Source organism: Tupaia chinensis, unplaced genomic scaffold, assembly GCF_000334495.1.
Source record: "Tupaia chinensis unplaced genomic scaffold, TupChi_1.0 Scaffold142717_1, whole genome shotgun sequence".
NCBI lineage: Eukaryota > Metazoa > Chordata > Mammalia > Scandentia > Tupaiidae > Tupaia > Tupaia belangeri.
The window spans coordinates 220,263-243,919 of NW_006202563.1; the positions used below are offsets into that span (position 1 = coordinate 220,263).

At 39.8% G+C, this 23,657-nt stretch overlaps 1 protein-coding gene across 1 annotated transcript in view; it reads left to right on the forward strand.

Moving 5' to 3' along the window:
- OSBPL1A (oxysterol binding protein like 1A) overlaps window positions 1–23,657 on the forward strand; it is a 274,120-nt gene that overhangs the window by 27,076 nt on the left and 223,387 nt on the right. The window contains exons 3-4 of the mRNA XM_006163672.3: window positions 2,174–2,259; window positions 4,022–4,096. Of these exons, the coding sequence (XP_006163734.1) occupies window positions 2,174–2,259; window positions 4,022–4,096 (161 nt within the window). The remainder of the gene's footprint in view (window positions 1–2,173; window positions 2,260–4,021; window positions 4,097–23,657) is intronic.

Here is a 23,657-nt window from a genome sequence, read left to right on the forward strand (position 1 = left end):
GATCTTGGGCACGCACGCACACGTGCCCGGCGTGAGTTTTAAGCCACCGGGTCCGGGACACGAACCGCGGTCGACTACGTGGGAGTCCAGCAACATAGCCATTACACTAACTGCTGGTCCCTCCAATAAATATATTCTTAAAGTTGATTTCATCTATGATGATGTATGGGCACATGCATGCAAGAGAGAGAGAGAGAGAGAGAGCAGGACCCTCAGCACTGTTTTGTCACAGTGTGATCCCCTTTCTCCAGTCCTCCAGCTTGTCAGGATCCTGGGCACACACACATGGACATATGCAGTGGATTTTAGATGTGGAGGTTCACATGGCTTCTGTTTAATGAGGTACAGTGCACATGTAAGAATGCTGGACCCCTGGGACCAGCAGTTAGCATAATGGCTATGACACTGGACTCTCACGTAGTCGACAACAGTTCGCATCCCGGACCTGGTGGCTTAAAACTCACGCCAGGTGCATGTGCGCGCGTGCCCAAGATCCCAAGAAGAGAACGGAGGAGAAGGGATTGCGGCGTGGCCATCCCCCCTGGGGGGTGATTTCTCACTTTCTGTCTCTCTGTCTCTGTCTTTCTGGCGAGCGCACGCGCCCTATAGCAAAAACCTCTCCAAAAAAAAAAACAAGAATGCTGGACCCTTGAGGAACATGGAGGGAGTGTTGTCATCAGGAGGAGCGAGGCTTTACTCAATAACAGCAAGTAGAAGAAATGTTTAATGAGAGAGAATAAGTCTTTGGGATGCATTGCCTAGGTAGTTAGGGGTTCTGGAGGGTACACATTGAGAAGAAACAGATGTAGGAGTTTAGGTAAATGGCAGACAATCACAGGGACATAAAGTCCCTTGGGGAGTTGTGTCTAACAGCTCCCTGTTACAGATACACTGAAGTTGGTGGCTAAGCTTTCTATAGCCCAGGGCTTGAAACTTAGGAGCTGAGTGCATAATACAAATGGGGTACCTTGTCCATACTAGCCATTCAGCCCCAAGCCTTTTCTCCAGGGTGGCCCCTTGGGAGCAGTGTCCTCCTGGGCTTTGACAGATCTTCCAGAGTGGTGGGCTCTGGGAATTTCATAGGGCTGTGGGGCCTGATTTGGATTTCTGGTAAGTTTTTTTTTTTTTTTTTTTTTACTTTATTTATTATTGTTATGATTTTTAAAATATTTCCAGAGAGAGACAGAAACAGAGAGAGCCAGAGAGAGAGAAATACAGAGAGGAAAAGGAAAAGTGAGAAAGCGAACCTCTAGATCCAGGATTCAAACCACAGTTGACCATGTAGGAGTCCAGTGCCCTTAACCACCATGCCACCTGCCAACCCCTCTGGTAAGCTGCTGAAGCTGTATCAGCTCTAAGTTAGAGTGTCCTATTATCTTTTTTGCTAAATTAAATGATAAAGTTCTTGTTTTTGCAACACTCAACCATTTTTTACCTTTCCTCAGCTCTGCTTCTAGAATCTTACATTTCATTGCTTTTAACTTTGGTTCTTATCTGGTTGGACACTCTGTTGCTTTGGACACCCAGTATCCTCATTAACTAGAAGATTTTATAGACTCCATTTTCAGTTACTATCTATAGAGCTAACAGCTTTCCAAATGCTTCAGGAAATATTCTTCACCGATTACTTATGTGGTAGAGGTTTTCAAAGAGAGTTGCTTTTCCATGGCAGGAGATCCACATCTCTGCTAAATGATGGCAAGGTGGTTGAAGATTCATAACCTTAGAGCTGATGAGCCATAGGAAGTCATCTATTGCAGTTTAAATGTAACCCTATCATTATGCTCTTTTTAAAAAACTATTTTCTCCTTTTTAAAAGTTTACTAATTTCTTTGGGAGGGATAGCATCTGCAGTAGGAGTTTCACACTGCAATTCACCCTCAGTCTCTGCTGGCCCAGATCATGGATGTCTGCGTGCACCTAGCATGCTCAGGGAAGTCCCAGGATGAACTTAGGGCTTTTTGCATGTTGTAGTTGCATTGACACTGCACCACTATCTGGCCACTGGTTGTGCTTCTACTGTTTTAGGGCTCTTGCTTCTTACTCATTGGCAAAGCAATATGAAGGGAAGCCATTAGCCAAGGTATTGAAGTAGTTTGTTAGGAAGAAATTAATTTTATTGTAAAATTACCTAAATAATATCTAAAAATACCTTATCTTTTTCCATTTCTAGGAAGAAGTAAGTCTAATATGGGCTGGACACCTCTTCATCTGGCATGCTATTTTGGACATAGACAAGTGGTCCAGGATCTGCTAAAGGTTGGTTTATGGCTTTAATTTTTTTAAATGATTATGATATTGCTACTATAGAAATTTATAAGATGAGAGTCTTAGAAATTCCAACTGAGCCAGATGCCTTATTTACAGCAGTAGCTCATCACTAAAGACATTTAATTGTTCTTCACTAAATACATGATTTAGGTTAGCCAGAATAATTAAAATTCTTTTTATTTTTTTTTGAGAGAAAGATTTTTGCTATAGTGCCTGTGTGCTTGCCAGAGAGGCAGAGAGAGACAGAGAGACAGAAAGAGAATAATCATCCTCCAGGGGGATGGCCATATCACAATCCTTTCCTCTCCATTTTCCTCTTGGGATTTTGGGCATGCATGTACATGTTCCTGGTGTGAGTTTTGAGCCACTGGGTAAGTCCAGCAACATAATCACTATACCATCTGCTGGTCCCTAAATTCTATTTAAAAAAAAAGTATAGTCATTTATTTTTTTCCATGAGAGAGAAACAGAGATAGCACCCCAAAACAGGGTTCGTGCTGTGATCCACCCTAAGCCTCAGCCACGTATATCAGAGGCACACATGCACTCATGTGCCCTGCATACACAGGGAGGCCTCACGACATGAACTCGGGAACTTCCCACGTGGTTCCAGTACTGCAAAGCACTGCGTTAGAGCTGTCACCATCTGGACCCCTGCAAATCCTTTTAAAAATCATCTGATTTTTTAAAAAGAATTCTTTTATTTAACTTTATTTATTTATTTTTTAATTTGACCAGAGAGGGACAGACAGAGAGAGAGAAAGTAAAAGAACAAGCCACCAGGTCCAGGACTCAGACCACAGTTGGCCATGTGGGAGTCGAGCACCCTTAACCACCACACCACCTGTTGGCCCCTAAATCATCCGATTTTTACATTATTGACTTTTTTTTTGGGAGAGGTTTTCGCTATAGGGCGTGTGCGCTTGCCAGACAGACAGAGACATAGAGACAGAAAGCGAGAAATCACCCCCCAGGGGGGATGGTCACGCCACAGTCCCTTCTCCTCCATTCTCCTCTCGGGATCTTGGGCACACACGCACACGCGCCCTGCGTGAGTTCTAAACCACCGGGCCCAGGACGCGAACCGCGGTTGACTACGTGGGAGTCCAGTGACATAGCCATTACGCTAACTGCTGGTTCCCAGATTATTGACTTTTTTTAACTGCAAAAATAGGCATATTAATTAATGAAGATATTTTCAGTTTTAATAAGCATGACGGTTGAAAGAAACAACCAAAGCACATCCTTGATAATTAAAAACTAATGTTAATCTTTTAGTGAACACTGCACTTAATGAGAAGTGAGACTTCATATTTTTCAATGCTATGATAAATAATTCTTCACATACTGATATTCTGAAATTGGGTTGTGTCTTACAGTTCTTATGCATATTTAAATGGTGGCATTTTCCCCTCTGCCAAAAACTTATTAAATCAATAGTAGAGGAAATGTGTTGCCGCATTTAGAGGTGGTTCTCTTTTTTTTAAATGGCTGCTTCTACATAGAATGAATATGTATATATTTTTAAAGAAAAATACCTTTATAGTCTTCTATGTATCAGGTAGATTTTTACCTTTTAGGAAACCTGTTGACTTCACCAATGAATTGAGTTTACTTTTAGTAATGACAACCAAACAGTATTAACAATTACTTTAATTTTTGAAAATTTTAATACATTTTTAAGGAATTATTTTTACTCTTAGAGATTTCTTGATATGTGGAAGCTATTTAAAGTTTTCATATTTATTAGGCTGGTGCAGAAGTGAACGTGCTAAATGACATGGGAGACACACCACTTCATCGAGCTGCCTTTACAGGACGAAAGGTGAAAAACTTTCTGTGTTCACTGTTTGCAACTGAAATATTTGGAAGAGCAATTTCCAATACTTTCTTTGTAATAACCATCAGTCTAGCAACTGGAGAAAACCACAAAAATCCCATATAGGCCAATATTCAGGTCTAGAGGCCACAGGTTTTTTTTTTTTTTTGGAGAGATTTTCACTGTAGGGCACGTGCGCTTGCCAGACAGACAGAGACAGACATAGAGACAGAAAGCGAGAAATCACCCCCCAGGGGGATGGTCACGCCGCAATCCCTTCTCCTCCATTCTCCTCTCGGGATCTTGGGCACGCACGCACACGTGCCCGGCGTGAGTTTTAAACCACCGGGTCCGGGACACGAACCGCGGTCGACTACGTGGGAGTCCAGCGACATAGCCATTACGCTAACTGCTGATTCCCTAGAGGCCACAGGTTTTGAGAGCTGGACAGTGAGGTCACATACGAAGGTCCATAGACTCCCACTCTGGAAGGAGGTCGTTCAGTTTCCGAAAGTGTACTCTAGGAGTGGGGAACTCCTGACCATTCCTGTTTAAAAAACAGCTTCATTAGGTATAATTCATACTGTATAAAATTTACCTACTGTAAGTGTACATCTCAATGATTTCTTTCTCTCTTTCAACTGTTAGAAGGTGCATGTGCCCCCCAGAGAGAGAGAGAGAGCACCTCCCTGGGAAAATGGCCATGCTATAATTCCTTCCGTCTCCTACCTTTTGGGATTTTGGGCACAGATGAGCATGTGCTTGGTGTGTTTTTCAAGCCACCAGGTTTTGGACTCAAACAATATAGCTGCTCATGTACGATACAGCTGCTTAACCACCAAACTGCTGGACTCATGCAAACTCTTATGTCTGGCTCCCTTAATTAACATCTTGTTGAGGTTCATCCATGCTGTAGCATGTATGCAAAGTTTGTTCTTTTAAATGGCTTAGTAATCTTGTACAGATGTATCACATTTTGTCATGTATTCACCATTTATTGAAGACTCTTCTCATTGTACTGCTTTTTCACCTTTGTCAAAATGAATTGATCGGGTCAGTCCCATAATTTAGTGGTTAAGGGAACTGAATCCCACATGGCTGGCCACAATTTGAATCCTCACCCTTACAGCTTGAAAAACACGCTGTGTACCTCTGTGTGTGTGCCCTAAATCCTGATAGGATGGAGAAATGGAGGAGAAGGAATTGCAGCGTGAACATATGCCAGTTTGGGGGTGCTTCCTTGGCCCCCTGTTTTTTGTCTCTCTATGGAAAGCACATGCACCCTCTGACAATAGGAAAAAAATAAGAGAATGAATTATCTATAAATGTAAGTACAGATTTATTTCTGGGTTTTTATTTTAATTTGAGTTGTATGTCTGTCTTTATACCAGTTTATTACAGTAGCTTTATAATTAAGTTTTTTTAAGGAACTATTTTATTTAACTTTATTTATCCACTTATTTATTTATTTATTTATTTATTTATTTTAATATGACCAGAGAGGGATAGAGTGAGAGACAGAGAGAGAGCAAGTGAGAGAGAGAGAGCAAGTGAGAAGCAAGCCATCAGGTCTGGGACTCAAACCATGATTAGCCATGTAGGAGTCCAGTGCCCTTAACCACCACGCCACCTTCTGGCCCCTGTAACTAAGTTTTTAATATTGGGTAGTATTAAGTTCTCCAACTTTTAAAAAATGATTCTGGCTATTCTCAGTCCTTGATATTTTCATGTAAATTTTAGAATTGTCTTGTCATTTTCTGTAAAAATTCCAACTGGAGTTTTGTTTTTTAATTTATTATTTATTTCAGAGATAGAGGCAAGGGAAGAGAGAGAGAAAGGGATAGGTATTTATAACATGGTCTCTCAGTGCTGTGATCTTCCCACTCCAGCTTCTATTTAGCTAGCTTTACAGATATGCACTGCCTTGTCTGGTATGTCTAGGTCAATCCAGGATCCGAACTCAGATCTTCTGTGCAGCTTTGGTATTGCACAGCAGTGCCCTACCACCCATACCACCATAGCTGGGCCAACCTACTAGAGTTTTTTTGTTTTTTGTTTTTTGCTTTTTTTAAGAGAGATATTTACTATAGGGCATGTGTGCTTGCCAGAGAGACAGAGAGAGACAGAAAGTGAGAAATTTCCTCCCCCCCCTTCCTCCAGGGAGGATTATCATGCCACAATCCCTTCTCTGTTTTCATAGGATTTGGGGCATGTACACACACACACACACACACACACACACACACACACATCCAGCATGAGTTTTAAACTGCAAGGTCCAGAACTTGAACCACAGTCGACTACATGGGAGTTCAGAGACATAATCATTATGCCATCTGCTGGTCCCCCTACTGGAGTTTTGACAGAAATTGTGTTGTCTTGTATCTGTATATCAATTTAGGGAGAATTGCCATCTTAACAACAATCAGACTTCCGATCCATGAACATGAAATGTCCATTCACTTAGATCTTTGAAAATTTTTCTCAATATTTTGCAGTTTTTAACTTACAGATATTATACTTCTTTTGTTAAATTTTTAACTCACCTGTCCTTAATTGGTGAAATCTAGAATGAATCTGGTTAGCCAATATTTTTGCTCAGTAATTTAACAAATTAGTTTAACAAATCAGTTTTTTAACAAATTAGTTTAATTTTTTTATCAGTTTTCTAGAGCTCTCCCATGTATCTGCATAGTTTTGTACTCAGTGTTAGGGCACTGATGGGTTCACATACCAATCTCATGGGTTTTCTAAATGTAGATCAGAGAGTGCTTTCAGAGTTCAAACGTTTCTACATCTGCTCTTACTGCCGGAAGGACCCTCTTTTCCCCTGTACATGTGGTTTCCCAGTAGTCTGGCATGCATGGGAAGCTTGCCTCTTCCCTCTCTGGTTCTCTCATTTCCAGATCTTCTTGTTTTGGACAGTTTTGCCATTTGCCCTGTGTGGCAGGCAGAACAATGCCTCCAAAACTGTCCACCTCTTAATCTTTGAAATCTGTGGCTATCAGCTAACCTTAATATAGGAAACTTATTTTGGAGTATCTGGGTGGGCCTATGTAATCACAAGGTTCCTTAGATGTGTAAGAGGGAAGCAGAAAAAAAGAGTCTGAGAGAGGTGCCTAGGACAGATGGTCAGCAGGAGGCAATGTTTCTGACTTAAAAACCGGAGGATGAGACCATGGACTAAGGAATGTGGATGACCTCTGAAAACGGGAAATTAAGGGAAATATTCTGTCCTGGAACCTCTGGAAAGAATGCAGCCTGTGATATCTTTACCCAGTGAGATCTGTATGGGACTTTGGAAATACAAAACAGGAAGTGAATAAATGTGTGCTATTTTAAGCCTTCAAGTTTGTGGTATTGGCTATAGTGGCCATGAGAAGCTAAGGTATTCTAATGGGAGAAGTAGCTTCATGCTATCAGGCATATAGGTTTTCCCATTTACTTCCTACTGAATTTGCTACTTTAACTGGCAGTGACATTTGGCACTCAGCATTTTGCTTTTTGTTCCAAACCAAGTCAGTTTTCTCTGGCGGCAGAACTGCTGGTTGGGACTGCCATCACTGTCCTGGTCAGACTTCTTTGGGGAAGAAGGGGAAGAGGTAATGGACTGTGCTTATGACTCCTGAGGTTCTTACCTGAGGTTCTAGCAGTTCCTATTAAGTCTCTTTTATTCTGTTCTTTATCTTTAGTGATTATCCAGCATCATGAGATGGTTTTAGTTTTGAAAATTTTGTCTAGGTTTATACAGGTTAAGCATCCCTAATTAAAAATTCAAAGTTCAAATTGCTCCAAAATTTAAAACTTTTTGAATGCTGACATGATATCATATGTGGAAAATTCTACACTTGACCTCACGTGATGGGTTGTAGTCAAGACAGGGGCATGTAACACAGTTTTTTCAGCATTCCCAATAGGAAAAAGATCCTCCCCTTTCAGCAGCTGTATTTTCTCCTTTTGGAATGATTTTTCTATAGGGTATGTGTGCTCACTAGAGAGAGACAGAGAGACAGAAAGTGAGAAATTATTATGCTGCAATCCCTTCTCCTCCATTTTCCTCTGAGTTTCGGACATACACGCGCATACACCTGGTATGAGTTCCAAGCCATTGGATCTGGGACTCAAACCATAGTCAATTACATGGGAGTCCAGTGACCTGTTACGCTGTCTTCTGGTCCCCAGTAGCTGTATTTTCTATACATGACCAGAGTCTCACATGCACATCTCCACAAAGACAATAAAATGGCACACTGCAGGCTAGAAAATGATTATCAGTAGCATGTAAGTTCAAGTCAAGAATGATATTAGGGCTGGCAGGTGACCAGGGTACTGGATTCTCATATGGCTGACCATGGTTGGAGTCCCAGACCTGGTAGCTTGCTTTCTCATTTTTTTTCTCTTTCTCTGGTCAAATTAAATAATAATAATATAAAAAATAAATCTATTAAAAAAGGAAGAATGATATTGATGATAGAAGTTGTCCATACGGGTGGCTGAGATAATACCCCACCTGTGCTTTCTGATGGTTCAATGAATGCAAACTTTGTTTTATGCACAAAATTATAAAAATGTTATGTAAAGTATCTTTATTCTATGTGTACAAGGTACATATGGAGCAAAAATAAAAAAACAGATGCTGTAGTGGTTACATCACTGGACTCCCACATGGCCAACCATGGTTCAAGTCCCAGACTTGGTGGCTTAAAAATCACACCTTACATGTGTGCGTGCCCAAGATCCCAGGAGAAGAATGGAGGAGAAAGGATTGCAGCGTGGCCATCTCCCCTGGGGGAGTGATTTCTCACTTTCTGTCTCTCTGTCTCTCTCTGCCTCTCTGGCAAGCGCACGTGCCCTATAGCAAAAACCTCTCCAAAAAAATAAATAAGTCACGCTTGGTGATGTCCATGTTTGCCCATGACCCAAGAGGAGATTGGAGGAGAAGGATTGAACATGCCCCCCCCCCCGGGGGGGGATGATTTCTCGCTTTCTGTCTCTCTGTCTCTCCAACAAACACATGCACCCTCTAGCAAAACAAAACAAAACAAAAATACCGCCTCTTTCTAAAGGAAAAAAAAAGAACAGAAATGAAAGGTAAATATTATAGTTCGATTTGCTAGCCCATATGTGAGCCCCTTGTGACTTCCCTTCATAGCCCTGTACTACTTTCTTTCCCATGTACCTCAGAAACTTCTATTCCACATGGGCCACATCTACCCATTCTCGAAAATGTAGCTCAAGTGCCGTCTCCTTGAAGTCTTTATTGAGTTATTGCAGCTAGAAGAAAGCTGCACTTTTCCAGATGTCCTAGGCATGTTATAGTTTCATTCCCTGTGTTAGAATTGTGGTTGTAGGGGGGACCAACAGGTGGCGTGGTGGTTAAGGTGCTGATCACTCCCACATAGCCGACCGTGGTTCGAGTCCTGGACCTAGTGGCTTGCTTTTTTACGTTCCCTCTTTTTTCTTCATTCTTTCTGCTTTCTCACGTTCCCTCTTTCTCTCTCATTCTGTCCCTCTCTAGTCAAATTAAAATGGATGAATGAATGAATGAATGAATAAAGTTAAATGAAATAATTATTTAAAAAAAAACTGTGGTTGTAGGCAAGCCATATGGCCTAGTGGTTAAGGCAACTGGATGCCACATGATGACAAACATGTGTGTATGTGTGCCTAAAATCCCAATAAGCTAGGGAGAAGGAGAAGGAGAAGGGATTGTGGTATGCCCATGACCCATGAGGGGTGCTTTCTCTCTCTCCCTTGCTTTGTCTCTGGCAAGTGCATATACCTCTGCATTAAAAAAAGAATTTTAAAGAATCATGACTGTATGTGTTTTAATTCTATTACTAGGTTGCATTACTCTTCCTTGTAAGGAATTAACATTTCATTGTTTGTGTCCTCCATGAGCATAGTACACGTCTTAATGTAATTACCTCGATGAAAGCAGCTCTTTACATGTTTGGCCATTTCTGCTGTTTTCTTAAACTTTGAATGTGAGCCCATGCTTCCTTTGGCCTTAATTTGATTTGAACAGTAGCATATATATGTTGTCATCTGTTGTATTAGAAAATAACATTTAGCCAGAGCAGCTGAAATCATTAGAAAATTTATGTGCTCCATATCTAAGTATGATTGGATTACATAAAAAGTTTAATTTCTAATTACACTCTTAGAAGAAATCAAATTATCTTGGTCTGATGTGATCTTTTGCTATGAAGATAATTTTAAATATCATATGATCCCAAGAGTCCGTGATTTAATAAACAGAGTGTTGACTTGTAAATAGATTTGATTTATTATAAAGCACTTTAAATGTTTGTCTTCTGGAATATAACAGCTCCCCCCAAATTTTGAGGGACCTTTGGACTTTTCTTGGTAAATTAGTGACCCCTAGTGTTCCTAGTAAAAAGTAATATACCTGAATTAAAAAATTCAGTTGTGCGGGTCCATTCATACATGCATTTTTTCAACAAATATATTGGAAAATATATGTATATTATATGTATATAAATGTATTTTATATCTCTTAATGTTTTTTTTTTTTTTTAAGTTCACTATAATGTTTGTGCACTTGCCAGATAGAGCAAGCGAGAGAGAGAAAGTAAGAAATCATTCTTCAGGGGAGATGATCACGTTTCAGTCCCTTCTCTATTCTCTTCTCAGGATGTTAGGCTTGCATGTACATGCTCCTGGCATGTTTTCTAAGCTGTCTGGTTCAGGATTTGAACCTTGCAGTTGTCCATATGGATCTGGCCACCTAACTATCACTCCACCTAACTATTTTCTTTCTTTTTATTAAAAAAAATTATTCTATTATTATTATTATTTATATTATTATTTAATCTGACCAGAGACAGACAGACAGAGGGGAAGTGAGAAAGCAAGTCATCAGGTCTGGGGGTCAAACTGTAGTTTAGCAAATGCAAATCTGATGCCTTAACCACCATGCCACCTGCTGATCCCACTTTACTGTTTTCTTAATGATATTTTTCCTAGCTTTATTGTAAGATACAGTATATAATACCTATACAAGTACATGTTAATGGATCATTTATGTTATTTAAGGCTTCTGGTCAACAATAGACTATTAGTTAAATTTGGAGGGAGTTAAAAGTTACATATAGATTTTTAACTATATGGGAACCAGGACTCTGAACCCCTGTGTTGCTCAAGAGTTTCCTGCTTTTTAGTTTTAGTTTTGTTTTGTTTTGCTATAGGGTACAGACATTTAGTGGAGAGAGACAAATGGGAGGAGGGGAGGGAGAGAAAGCGAGAAATCACTTCCCGGAGGAATGGTCACACTGTAATTCCTTCTCCTTCTTTCTCCTCTTGAGATTTTAGGCATGCATGCACATGCACCCTGCGTAATTTTCAAGCTTCTGGGTGTAGGATTCAAAACTGCCAGTTTTGAGACTTGAATCTCGAACTCAGCCATATGGGATTCAGCTGCTCATTCTCCATACCACTTGCTGGCCCTCCTGTATTATTTTTAACATTTATTCTTTCCTTTTTTAGATACAGTTAGAGTTCAGAAGTTTTTATACCATTTATAATCAGTTTAAAATAGGGATACAACAAATATAGTAAATATTTGGATTGTGGCATTGACCATTCTTATTTTTATTTAATTTTTTTTATTTTTATTTTTACTTTTCTCTTAGGTTTTTGGTATAGCATGCATGTGCTCACTGGAGAGAGACAGAGAGGGAAAGTGAGAAATCATCTCCCAGGGGGAGTGGCCATGCTGCACCCTGATGTCCTCCTCTCAGGATTTTGGGCACCTACGTACATGCTCCTGGCATGATTTTCAAGTTGCCTGGTCTGGGATCAAACCATGGTTGGCTATGTGGGAGTCCAGCACCTTAATCGTCGCACCACATGCTGGCCGGACCTTCATTATTATTTATTTTTTTTAGCAAAATTAAGAATACATTGAAAACAAGTGCTTGTTGCATTCCGTGCCTCAGAAATTATGTGTCTCTCACCTAATACACAGAAAGCACATATATATAATCTTGGGGTTTTGTATAAGCCCAAGATTCCCTAGGATAGCATTTCTCATGCTTATGTATTGAAGGCCTACTGTGTTGTCAGGCATGGTACAAACAACTGACGTGTGTTTTATTCAGTGGTAACCGACTGCCCTGAAATATAGATATAAGCACTGTCATCTGTTATGAGTCAAGTTTTCAGGGAAGCCAGCTGGGATGGTTAGTATGCAGCAGGTTTGTCACATGCTTTTGGGTCACACCTGTGGCAGGGAGGACAAGGAAGCTGACTGAACACAGGCAGTGATGCAATCTCCTGGGATGCACAAGCCAACCATGTGGGGAGCGCTGCAGAGGAGATGACTCTTTGAAACTGTTTCCATTTGGGGTTAGAAGACAGGCCTTTGTATCTGGGGGACAGTCAGTCACTGGATACAGGCTGCCCTGGGAAGAGGGTGTGACTTGGCATGGGGTAGTCATCTGTTTAATTCCTGCCAAAACTACTTCATCTTTTTTATTCTATTTAATCTATGACTAGATTTTGATGAAATACTGTGCTTACATTATTATGGTTATGTTGACTTGCGTCATATAGGGTCTCATGTTTTGTTTTCTTTTTTGTATAACTCTTGATTATTTTCCCCTGGAGTTAATAAATGCATGGGATTTTTTCATGAGTTCTTTTTCTCATTGCACAATTAATTTCACACTGTATAAGAGCACTAAAGTTCTTTTTACTACCTCTACTCTAGTCCTATACAGCATATAATTATCATGTCCTGGAGTAGCACTATTTCTGCCTCTTACTCCACCTGGAGTGTCTATCCTCCAGAACTGTGCATGAGGTTGTCATTCTGGAGCTGACTTCTCAGTCTTTCTGGGAGTTCTCTTTATCTACTTCCAATAGGGGATTTCCTGTTTCCTTGGCTCCAATACCTTCTTCTAACCCAATTTCTCCACTATTTGGTAGAGCACAGCTCTCGGGAGCTTCCTGAGAAAGGTTGCATGGAAAATCTAGGTTTTGAAGACTCTTATCTTCAAAAATACCTCTCACGTTTGTATTTGAGTAATAGTGTGTTTATGTATAGATTTCTAAGTTGGAAATCACTTTACCTTAAAACTTGGGGCTATTGTGTCACTGTTTTCTAGCTTTCAATGTTGTTAAGTCTAGGGCTATTCTGACTCCCAGTCCTAAGTATGTTTCCTGATTGTTAGTTAATCCCTGGAAGTATTTCAATTAAAATTAGAGCGACAAATAACCTAAAATAATGGTTACTTACCACAGGATAGTCTTTTTTTCTCTCAAGTGAAAGTCCAGGTAGGTAGTCTAGGGCAGGTGGGAGGCACTCAGGTTTCTCTCATCTTGATGTTCTGCAGTGTGTGGCTTTGATAATTTCTTCCAGGGTGTGACTATACCAATTCTAGGAAGCAGGCTAGAGGGAGCAAAAGCGGGACACAGGATATAATCATACTATGCCTTCTAGAAGATACCTCTAAGTTTTTATAAGACATTTCTACCTAGTCCCGTTGAGTGAATTTCTCACATGGCCACAGTAGCTAAAAGATAACTGGAAAACAAAACCTCTTTTCTAGGTAGCTGTTTGCTAGCTACAAAGTTCTATGAAAGTGAGATAAAAATTTTTCTTTGCCCTTGGTGTCTTAGGAGTATACTTGTTTACCTTTAGGCTTTTTTATTTATTTTTTTAATCTCCGTAATAGTTTTCTTTCTTTTTTAAAGTTTCTTTTATTTTTATTTTGAACAGAGTCTCAGTGTTGTTATCCTCTAGCTTCAGCCTCCCAGCTAGAACGATGGGCATGTGTTACCATATACAGCTCTATCTCACTGTGTTGACCAGGCCATCCCTGAGTGGTGATCCTCCTGCCTCAGCCTCCCTGAGTGCTAGATTTACAGGCATGCATCACCACTCCTGCCTTATCTTGAACCAGGAGTCAAACCTGGACTCCCCCTGTGGTACCATTGTCTTAAAAGCACACACCACCTTGACTGGGCCTAATCTGTGTAATAGTTTTCTATTGCTCTATAACAAATTACCATAATCTTAGTGGTTTAAATAAACACTAATTTATTATCTCACAATTCTAAAGGTCAGAAATCCAGGCTCAGCCTATCTGAATTCACTGCTCAGAGTCTCACAAGGCTGAAATCAAGGTGTTAGTTGGACTATGTTCTTGTCTGGGGTTTGGAGGCCTCATATATACACATTCAGGTTCTTGACAAAATGCACTATAGTTGTATGACTGAGGTCCCTGAGTTTTTACTGGGCACTGTTCTCAGTTTACATAGTTCCCTCTCAGGTCACAGCCACTGGCACCCTCCATGGCTCTCACACTTCTAGTTTCTTTGCCATGGTGTACAGCCCCTTTTGGGAGCTCACTTGATTAGGTCTTGTTTACCCAGGATAATCCCTTTCTTATTGTTATTAGGTCGTCAGGAAAGGCATGACGTATTTTCCACATGACTTTCCTGACCACCCAATATATATGCATTTATTTTAATAACCACAAGGTGTGTAGGCTTAACAGAGATTGATAGAGACAGAAAGGGAGAAAGCATTCCTTAATGGAGCATGGTCACACTGCAATCCTTTCTTTATTTCTCTGTCCTATTGGGACTTTGGACATGTGTGCAAATGTGCCTAGTGCATTTTTCAAGCTTCTTGGAATAGGATGAACTGTGGTTGGTCTTGTGGCATTCAGCTCCCTTAGTTGCTAGGCTTTTATTCAAAGCCTACTGTGCCAGGCAACATAACCTAGTCACAAAATAAAACTCCATTATAGTCCCAATCCTGGGGTTTATGTAGGTGAGCACTAGTGCCAGGACTGTTAAAAACCAATATGGGAGGGGACCAGCCAGTGGCATAGTGATTAAAGTGCTGATACTCCCACAGGGCTGACCACAGTTCGAGTCCTGGACCTGGTGGCTTGCTTTCTCACTTTCTCTTTCTCTTTCTTTCTGTCTGTCTGTCTGCCTGTCTGTCTGTGTCTCTGGTCAAATTAAAATAAAAGAATGAATGGGACCAGCAGTTAGCATAATGGCAATGTCAGTGGACTCCCATGTAGTTGACCGCGGTTCAAGTCCCAGACCCGTTGGCTTAAACACGCCAGGTGCATGTGCGTGTGTGCGCGTGCCCAAGATCCTGAGAGAATGATGGATGAGAAAGGATTGCGGCGTGGCCATCCCCCCTGGGGGGGTGATTTCTCGCTTTCTGTCTCTCTCTTTCTGGCGAGCACATGCACCCTACAGCAAAAACCTCTCCAATAAATAAATAAATAAACAAACAAACAAACAAATAAATAAATAATTTTTTTAAATGTGGGAGGCCAGCAGGCAGTGTGGTGGTAAAGGCACTGGCTGACTACGGTTAGAGTCCCAGACTTAGTGACTTACTTTCTCACTTTCTCGCCCTCTGTCTCTCTTTGGTCAAATTTGAAAAATAATAAATAACAAAATTAAAAATAAATAATTTTAAAAAGCAAGTCAATAAAAAACAAATGTGGGTGAGCTCATTCCACAGCCTAGTGGATAAGTGAGCTGAAATCCACAAGACTGCTTCGAAACCCACCCCAATGACTTGAAAAACACGCTAGCTATGTGTGTGTATGTGCTCATGCACACACAGAATCTTGATAGGATGGAGAAATGGAGGAGAGAGTATCGTGATATGACCATGCCTTGTGGGGTGGTGCTTTCTCCCTCTCTGTATGCCTGGTTAGCACATGAGCCCTAGCAATTAAAAAAGTTGACATAGGAATATTCATAGCAGGATTATTTGTAACAGTCAGAGTAGAAACAACACAAATATTTATCAGTTAGTGGGTAAACAAAATGCTATGTATTCCTACAATGGACTAGTATTCGGCAGTTCAAAAGCCAAAGTATTCATACATACCAAAATATAAGGGACCTTTTAGATTGCAGTAAGTGACACAAAAGGCCACATATTGCATAATTCCTTATTAGATATGTCCAGAATAGACAAATCCACAGAGACTGAAAGCAGATTAGTGGTTGCCAGGGAATAGGGAGTGATTATTAATGAATACAGTGTTTCTTTTTGAGGCGATGAACATGTTCAAAAATAGGAGTACTGCATAACTCCATAAATACATTAAAGGCCACAGAATTATGTGCTTTAACAGGGTGAAATTTAGGGTATGTGAATTTTATGTTAAAGCTATTTTTAAAATATAGGCACGGGGATTTTTCTCGAAGTATTTCATCCGAGATGAGCTATGTGATGGCAGCAGTGTAATGGTGCAATAAAGGGAGGACCGACAATTTACTGAGCAGACAGCTGCAATGGGCAGTTTGAGGGTGCGATTCATGGCTATGCTAACTTTGCTCTTCATTCTAACCTTTTTTGTATAGTACTAACACACTATTTGGCACCCATGTTTAAAAAATGAAAAAGTATCATATTCAAAGTAAATGTTTTTCTTTTATTTTTTAAGTGGTTTTTGCTGTAGGGTGTGTGCAATCACCAGAGACAGATAGAGACAGGGAAAATGAGAAATCACCCACGGCAAGTGGGGGTTGGGGTTGGCCACACTGCAATCCCTTCTCCTCTAGTCTCCTCTTAGGGTTTTGGGCATATACATACACATGTCCAACATGATTTTCAAGCTGCTGGATCCAGGACTTGAACAATGATCTGCCATGTGAAAGTCCAGCACCTTTACCACCATGCCACCTGCTGGCTCCAATGCTCTCACTACTACTACTACTACTACTACTACTACTACTACTACTACTACTACTACTACTACTACTACTACTACTACTACTACTACTACTACTACTACTACTACTACTACTACTACTACTACTACTACTACTACTACTACTACTACTACTACTACTACTACTATTTTTAATTTGACCAGAGAGGAACAGAGTGAAAGAGAAAGTGAGAAAGAAAGCCAGGTCTGGGACTCTAACCATGGTTGACTATGTGGGAGTTTAGTGCCCTTAACCATCACACCACCTGCCAGCTCCTGCTCTAAGTTCTTAGTAGTTAATTATTTAACAAATTGATCAAAGTGCTATCTTGGCTAGAAATATTTTAAGTAAAACATTTTTATTCAGGGATAAATATTTAAAAGTATGTAGCCATAGTTTTAGAAGCAGAGAGTCTGTCAGTGAAGAAAACAGACCAAATCCCTTTTTTGCAAAGGGGAGACAGACAATACTTTCAGGAAGTTAGATGTGCTATGAAGATGATTAAGGCAGAAGAATGAGAATTGGGGACTGGGTAAATGCTCTTTAGGTAGCATAGGTAAGGAAGTCTTCTCTGAGCAGCTTGCTTGTCTGAGCTTAGTTCTGAACAATATTAAAATATGTCTACACTCCCTTTATCAACTTCCTTAGACCCCTTTGTAGTCAGGGTCTTTGACTGTACCACGAAACTGATTATTTTCAAAAGGCCATTGGCGGCTTACTGATTTTAAGAGTTTTTATTTTCCTATTTTCTTACAGTTCTGCTCTGACAAAGCTGCTCCCATCGCAGGGAGGAGGCACAAGGCGTGGTGCTGTCTGTTTCTCGAGTGGCTTCTCTGGCTGCCTTTGTGGTTCCTACCTGTATTTTTCTTCACCTTTCATTATAAGTGTTCATTTGATTTTTTTTTTTATACCATTTGTTTCATTTCTTTTGAAACTTTCTCCCTCACCAAACTCATCTATTCCATGGCTTTGTTTTTACTTCCTGGGAACTATTCTGGAATCTGCAGTTTCACCTTGTATTTGTCTCCAGGCTTCCAGGTGGTCTGGGCTGCTGCATGTTGGGCATTCATAGCTGCCCCTAGGGGTCTGAAATTTCACGCATGTATGATGGGACTCTTCCTCTGCACCTGCCTGCTGTGCAGTATTCAAGCTGGTCTTCCAAGTAGATTTCACTGTGTATCCTCTCTGCTGTCTGCACTTGAGCACACACCCACCGCTCTTGACCTAGACCGCTTTGCCTCCCAGGTATTTGTTCTCACTTTCCTACTCTCAATTCCATCCTGTATGCAGAGCCCCAGTCAGCTTTCTGATCTCAGCCCGATTTTGTCACAGGCTTCGCTTTCTCTAACCCCTTTCATAGCCATTGTCGAAGAACATTTTCTCTCTAGGGTCTTGTACAGTGTTAAATACTTGAGTATGTTAAGTGAATAATTAATAAAAAGAATGTGGAGAGAAATTGGAAGGTTCCGAAGAGAACAACATACACAATTGATGAAAGCAGTACTCTGAGGGAAAAGTAAATGGAGTTGGACTTTCTTAAAGTACCACAGACTCCATAGGACTAGATGGAGAATTTCAGATCTTGAGAAGTAATGAGGAAGAAGATGATAGGTAACTGGTATCTCTACAAAGAATTTGTGAAGACGAGATGGTCTTTATTTGGGCATAGAGAAGCAGTTAAGCTTAAAGAAAACTTAAAATTTTTTTTCAGATTAGAGTAGTGATGTGGCAAGAGACTCTTAAGGAAACTCAAAACCTCTTCCATCAACTAAGATATTAAAAACAGACAGTGATGGGGTGGGCAGGTGACATGGTGGTTAAGGACACTGGACTCATATATGGCCACCTGCAGTTTGAGTCCCGAACCTGGCAGTTTGCTTTCTCATTTTCTCTCTCTCTTGCTCTCTCTCACTCTGTCTCTTTCTGGTCAAATTAAAATAAATTAAAAAAGTTAAATAAAAAATAATTCTTTAAAAAATAAAGCAAAACAAAACTAAATAAATAAAGCAAAACAAAAACAGACAGTGACCTGGGCCAGCCCTGATATGGGGGCTAAGGCAGCTGGATCCCACATGGCCAACTACATGGTCTGAGTACCAGATACAGTGGCTTGAGAAACATGGTGGGTGGTGTGTGTGTGCATGCATGCCCAAAATCCTGGTAGGACAGAGAAATGGAAGGGAGGGAATTGCAGTGTGATCACTCTTCATTTGGGGGTACTGTCTCACTCTCCTGCTCCTCTCTTTCTGTTTCTCTCTAGCAAGTACATACGCCCTCTGGCAGGAAAAAAATAGTGACCTATCTCTTGTGGGTGTTTCATTGATGTCCCTGGGAAAGAAATCCAACCAGTATTCGTTTGAGGTACCCTCTGATTTTCTGTTTGATTCTATGAATAACTGTTTCCAATGATACTGTCTTGCGTGAGAGCCTGTGTTCCTTACCTGGAGTACTGTTTAAATCAGACTGCTGAGCCCTCACTGGAGTTTCTGATTCAGTGAGTCTGAGTCGGGGCCTAAGAACTTGCATTTGTTCCAAGTTCACGTGTGGGCTGATGCTGCAGATCTAGGAATCATACTTTAGAGATCAAACTCTGTCACTCTAAATCCTCTTCACGCACAAGTTAGGTGTTCTTTCTAACTTGCAGACCCGGTATCACTCCTCTGAAACCTTTCAGTGATGTCCCTTCGCCTTCAAGAGAAACCCGAACTGCCTAAGGTCAAGTACAACAGCCTAGCTCTTCACATTCTACTTTACCCTTTTCTCCCCCATACTGTTTCCACATCGTTAAAGTATATTTTCTTTCCATAAAATATCTTTCTGTACTTTTGCATATACTACTGCCTCTGCCCATTTTCCACAGACCTTTTGAGATTTACGTCCATCAGGTTAGCCTTTATAGCCTTCCTGAAGCATATTAGGGACATAAATTACCAAAACTCTGATTAGTTGCAAAAATGCTGTGCAATCACTAATAAGTTATTAAACAGGTTGAGAAATAATATTCCTTAACTTGATACCATGTGGTGTCAAATGTATCTCTACCATCTCTTTTTAAGAAGCTTTATTGAGATCTATTTCACATATGTAATTCACCCAGATAAAGTGTACAATTCAGTGAATTGAATATGTTGGCACATTCCTGAAGCTATTAACACAGTTTTAGAACATACTCATTAGCACCGAGAGAAATCTTTTTTTTTTTTTTAAGAGAGATTTTTGCTCTAGGGTGCGTATACTCGCTAGAGAGACAGAGTGTGACAGAATGTGAGAAATCTCCACTTCAGGAGATGGCCTTACACAGTCCCTTCTCCTTCATTCACCTCTCAGGATTTGGGGTACGCACATGTGTGCCCAGCTTGAGTTTTAAGCTGCTGGGTCCAGGACTTGAACTGTGGTCAACTATCGGGAAGCCCAATGACATAACCATTATACTATCTGCTGGTCCCAAGAAATCTTTATTGAGTCAGTCGCTACCTAGTACCCTTCTGTCAGCTCTGAGTAACCACTGATATACTGTCTCTCTCTCTCTGGATTTGCCTATTTTGAACATTTTACATAAATAGAACATAAAATATGTGATCTTCATATAATATATGGTCTTTCGTGACTGGCTTCTTTCCCTTAGCATACTACTTTCCAAGTTCATCCAAATTACAGCATATATCAGTACTTCATTTTATTTTTATTGACAAATATTCCATCATATGGGTATATTGCTTTTATTTTTCCATTCAACAATTGATAAACATTTGAGTTGTTTCTACTTTTTGAACATTGTGAGTGATTCTCCTATTAATATACATGTATAAATTTTTGTCTGGATATATATTTTTATTTCTCTGGATATATACCTTGCAGTAGAATCGCTGTGTCATATGGTAACTCTTTTTATCTTTTTCTTTTTTTAAAGCGTTTTGCAGAGCTGCTAAGCTATTTTTAAAAGCAACTGTATCATCAGAGAATCCTATTAGCATTATGTGTAGGTTTCAGTTTCTCCACATCTTCTTTTCCAACACTTGTCTGTCTTACTTTCAGATATTGTAACAGTTATAAAATGGTATCTCTCCTTTTTTTTAAATTAGGGAACAAATGCTTTATTAAATGAAATGATAAATGATAAGTACAACTTAAATATTCCATGCAACTTAGATTTTTTTCCAGCATTGTTTTATCAAATAAATAAAATATAATAAAATACTATCTAATCAGAGCCCTAAATTAACTTTTAAATTTTATAGCATGAGAAATTCCAGCAAAAGTAAAAAAACGTTTATTCTAATAAAAATGTCCACCACTCTATACTTGAGAAATGTAGAAATAAAGTGTAACAATCACACCATATAAATGCAAACTAAATAGAACCAAAAGGGAAATAGAATGTACTGTAAGCCTTACTATTGGACTGAAAAATATCAAGACTTGCTGATATCACAGTATTTTGTGTGCACTGTTCTTTCTTTCTTTCTTTCTTTATTTGAGAGGTTTTTGCTATAGGGTGCATGCACTCTCCAGAAAGACACAGAGAGACAGAGAGATAGAAAGTGAGAAATCACCCCCCAGGGAGGAGGTCCACGCCACAATCCCTTCTCCATTCTCCTCTCGGGATCTTGGGCATGCATGCACACGTGCCCGGCGTGAGTTTAAGCCACCAGGTTTGGGACTCAAACTGCTGTCAGCTACATGGGAGTTCAGTGACGTAGCCATTACGTTAATTGCTGGTCCCAGCACTACTCTTTTATTAAAAAAAAAAAAAAAATTGAATTCCATAGCAAGAAACATCTCACGTAAAATTAAGCAAATTTTTGGCACAAAAGTGCTTCATATTCTGAATTTGCCTTTTGGTCAATAATGATGGAACATCACTGCAAAGTCAGTGTCCTTGGGGCAGTGATTGCAACAATATAACCATTAATAAAAAGGCACAAAGAAAATATGAGTGAATGACCTAAGTACGATACAACTGATAAAATATGCAAGATAATATGGTGCTTTAACACTGCTCAATCTGAGTGTACAGTACGTTTTCCTATAGAGGTAGATAATATTATACTGTGAAGAATCCAGAGAAATGAAAAAATCTGCATTGCTGCCACTAGGGTGGCAATAATTCAAAATTATTATTCAACTAAGAATGTAGCATTACAACAGGATTTGCAGCACTAGAGTGGTCTGCTATGTCTGAGAGAATAAAGCAAAAAGGTGCCTTGAAATATCTTTCATTATATAAAATGAAGTGAAGGTCAGTATCTATTAGCTGGTATTTTCTAGTATTAAGATCTGATATTTATTAAGAGACTTAAGTAAACTCATTCAGCATCACAAACCTACAAGTCACCTACATATTATATGAAGTTTAATTTTTCACAGTAGGCCTTTTAAGGAAAATAGGAAGACTGTCTATGTGCAGTTAGGCAATAAGCATGTTACCTGAAACTTTTGTTCTGGGTGAATAACAAATATTTCTTTAATATTACAAGAAAAACTGTTCCTACCAACAGAGGTCCACTTAAGGGGACAGCTGACCTGACTGGGAGTCGCTGCTGTCTGAGGAACTGGCATTGCTGCAGCGTTCAGACTGATGAGCTGTTGCTGCTGCTCTGACTCGATGGGAAACCACTTCCAACTGCTCTGGATGGTCAAATCTCAGGTTTTGTTGGGTACTTTCTACAATTTAATGGATTATTGACATCCATTAACTGCTTTTCTAACTTCAGTTTTCTTCATAAATTAAATTCTACATTAGTCTTTGTTCTTTTCTTAGCACGAGGTTTCTGTGATCTTTTCCTTAGACACGTGGCACCGTCATTTTGCTAATTCTCTTAGTACTGATGCTTTCAGTGTTTTGAAATGTGTATCTTGTTAGGATTGGGATTTCTCAGTGAAGGATCTTTGGAAGTTTGTTAATGTTCAGACTTAATTGCATTTTTCCATCATAGGTCCTAAGTTTCGTATGAGCTCCTTCTTCAGATTTCAGAGCAAAGAGCTGCTGTTCCCTCTTCTTGGTTAATTGCTCTTGGACTTTTCCTTTAGTCTCATTTGCTTAACTTTTTTCCTTGGGTTATCATCTCTGTTATGGACATTTTATTTTCCCTTTTAGATTTCTCATTCTTTCTGTTTAGTTTCCAGAGATGTCCTTTGGACAGGCCCTGTAGCTGTGATTGAAAGCTTTAAGTTGCACCTGAAGCTTTGCAAAGCATTGAACTCATTCATCCTCAGAAGTTTCATTATTGCTTTCTCCACCAAGAGGTTTTGCAGTATCTGTTTTCATGCATCACACTCTCAACAGGTTCATCTGGGAACTTGGCAAAATCCATTTAGAAAACATTGTGGAGCATTTTTGCATTGTCACCATTTCATAACCTGGAAGATTTTTTTTTCCTGGAGCAATTCATGAACATTAATCTAACATCCATAGCACATTCATATGCATCTTTATATTCTTGGTTGTCCAATTACCCTTTAACTATTGAAGTTGCAGGAATTGTATCTGCTTCTTTGCACCCTTTGTCACCTGGCTTATAGTTTGTAGCTAATCTGAAGTAGAATTCCTTGTGTGCCGTGTTTAAGGGAGAAATAGAGGAAATTGGTTGCTGTTCAAACACTTTTTTGGTTCCTTTTACTTTGTGGCATAGTTTTTTCCTTCCTTCCTTTCTTTCTTTTTCTTTTTTTTTTTTTTTTGCTATAAGGCATGTGTGCTTGCCAGAGACGTAGAGTAGGGGAAAGTGAGAGAGTGAGAAGGCACTCTCTAGGGAGAATGGCCACATTGCACTCCATTCTCCTCTCAGGATTTTGGAGATACACACATACACATACACACACATACACACACACACACCAGGTATGT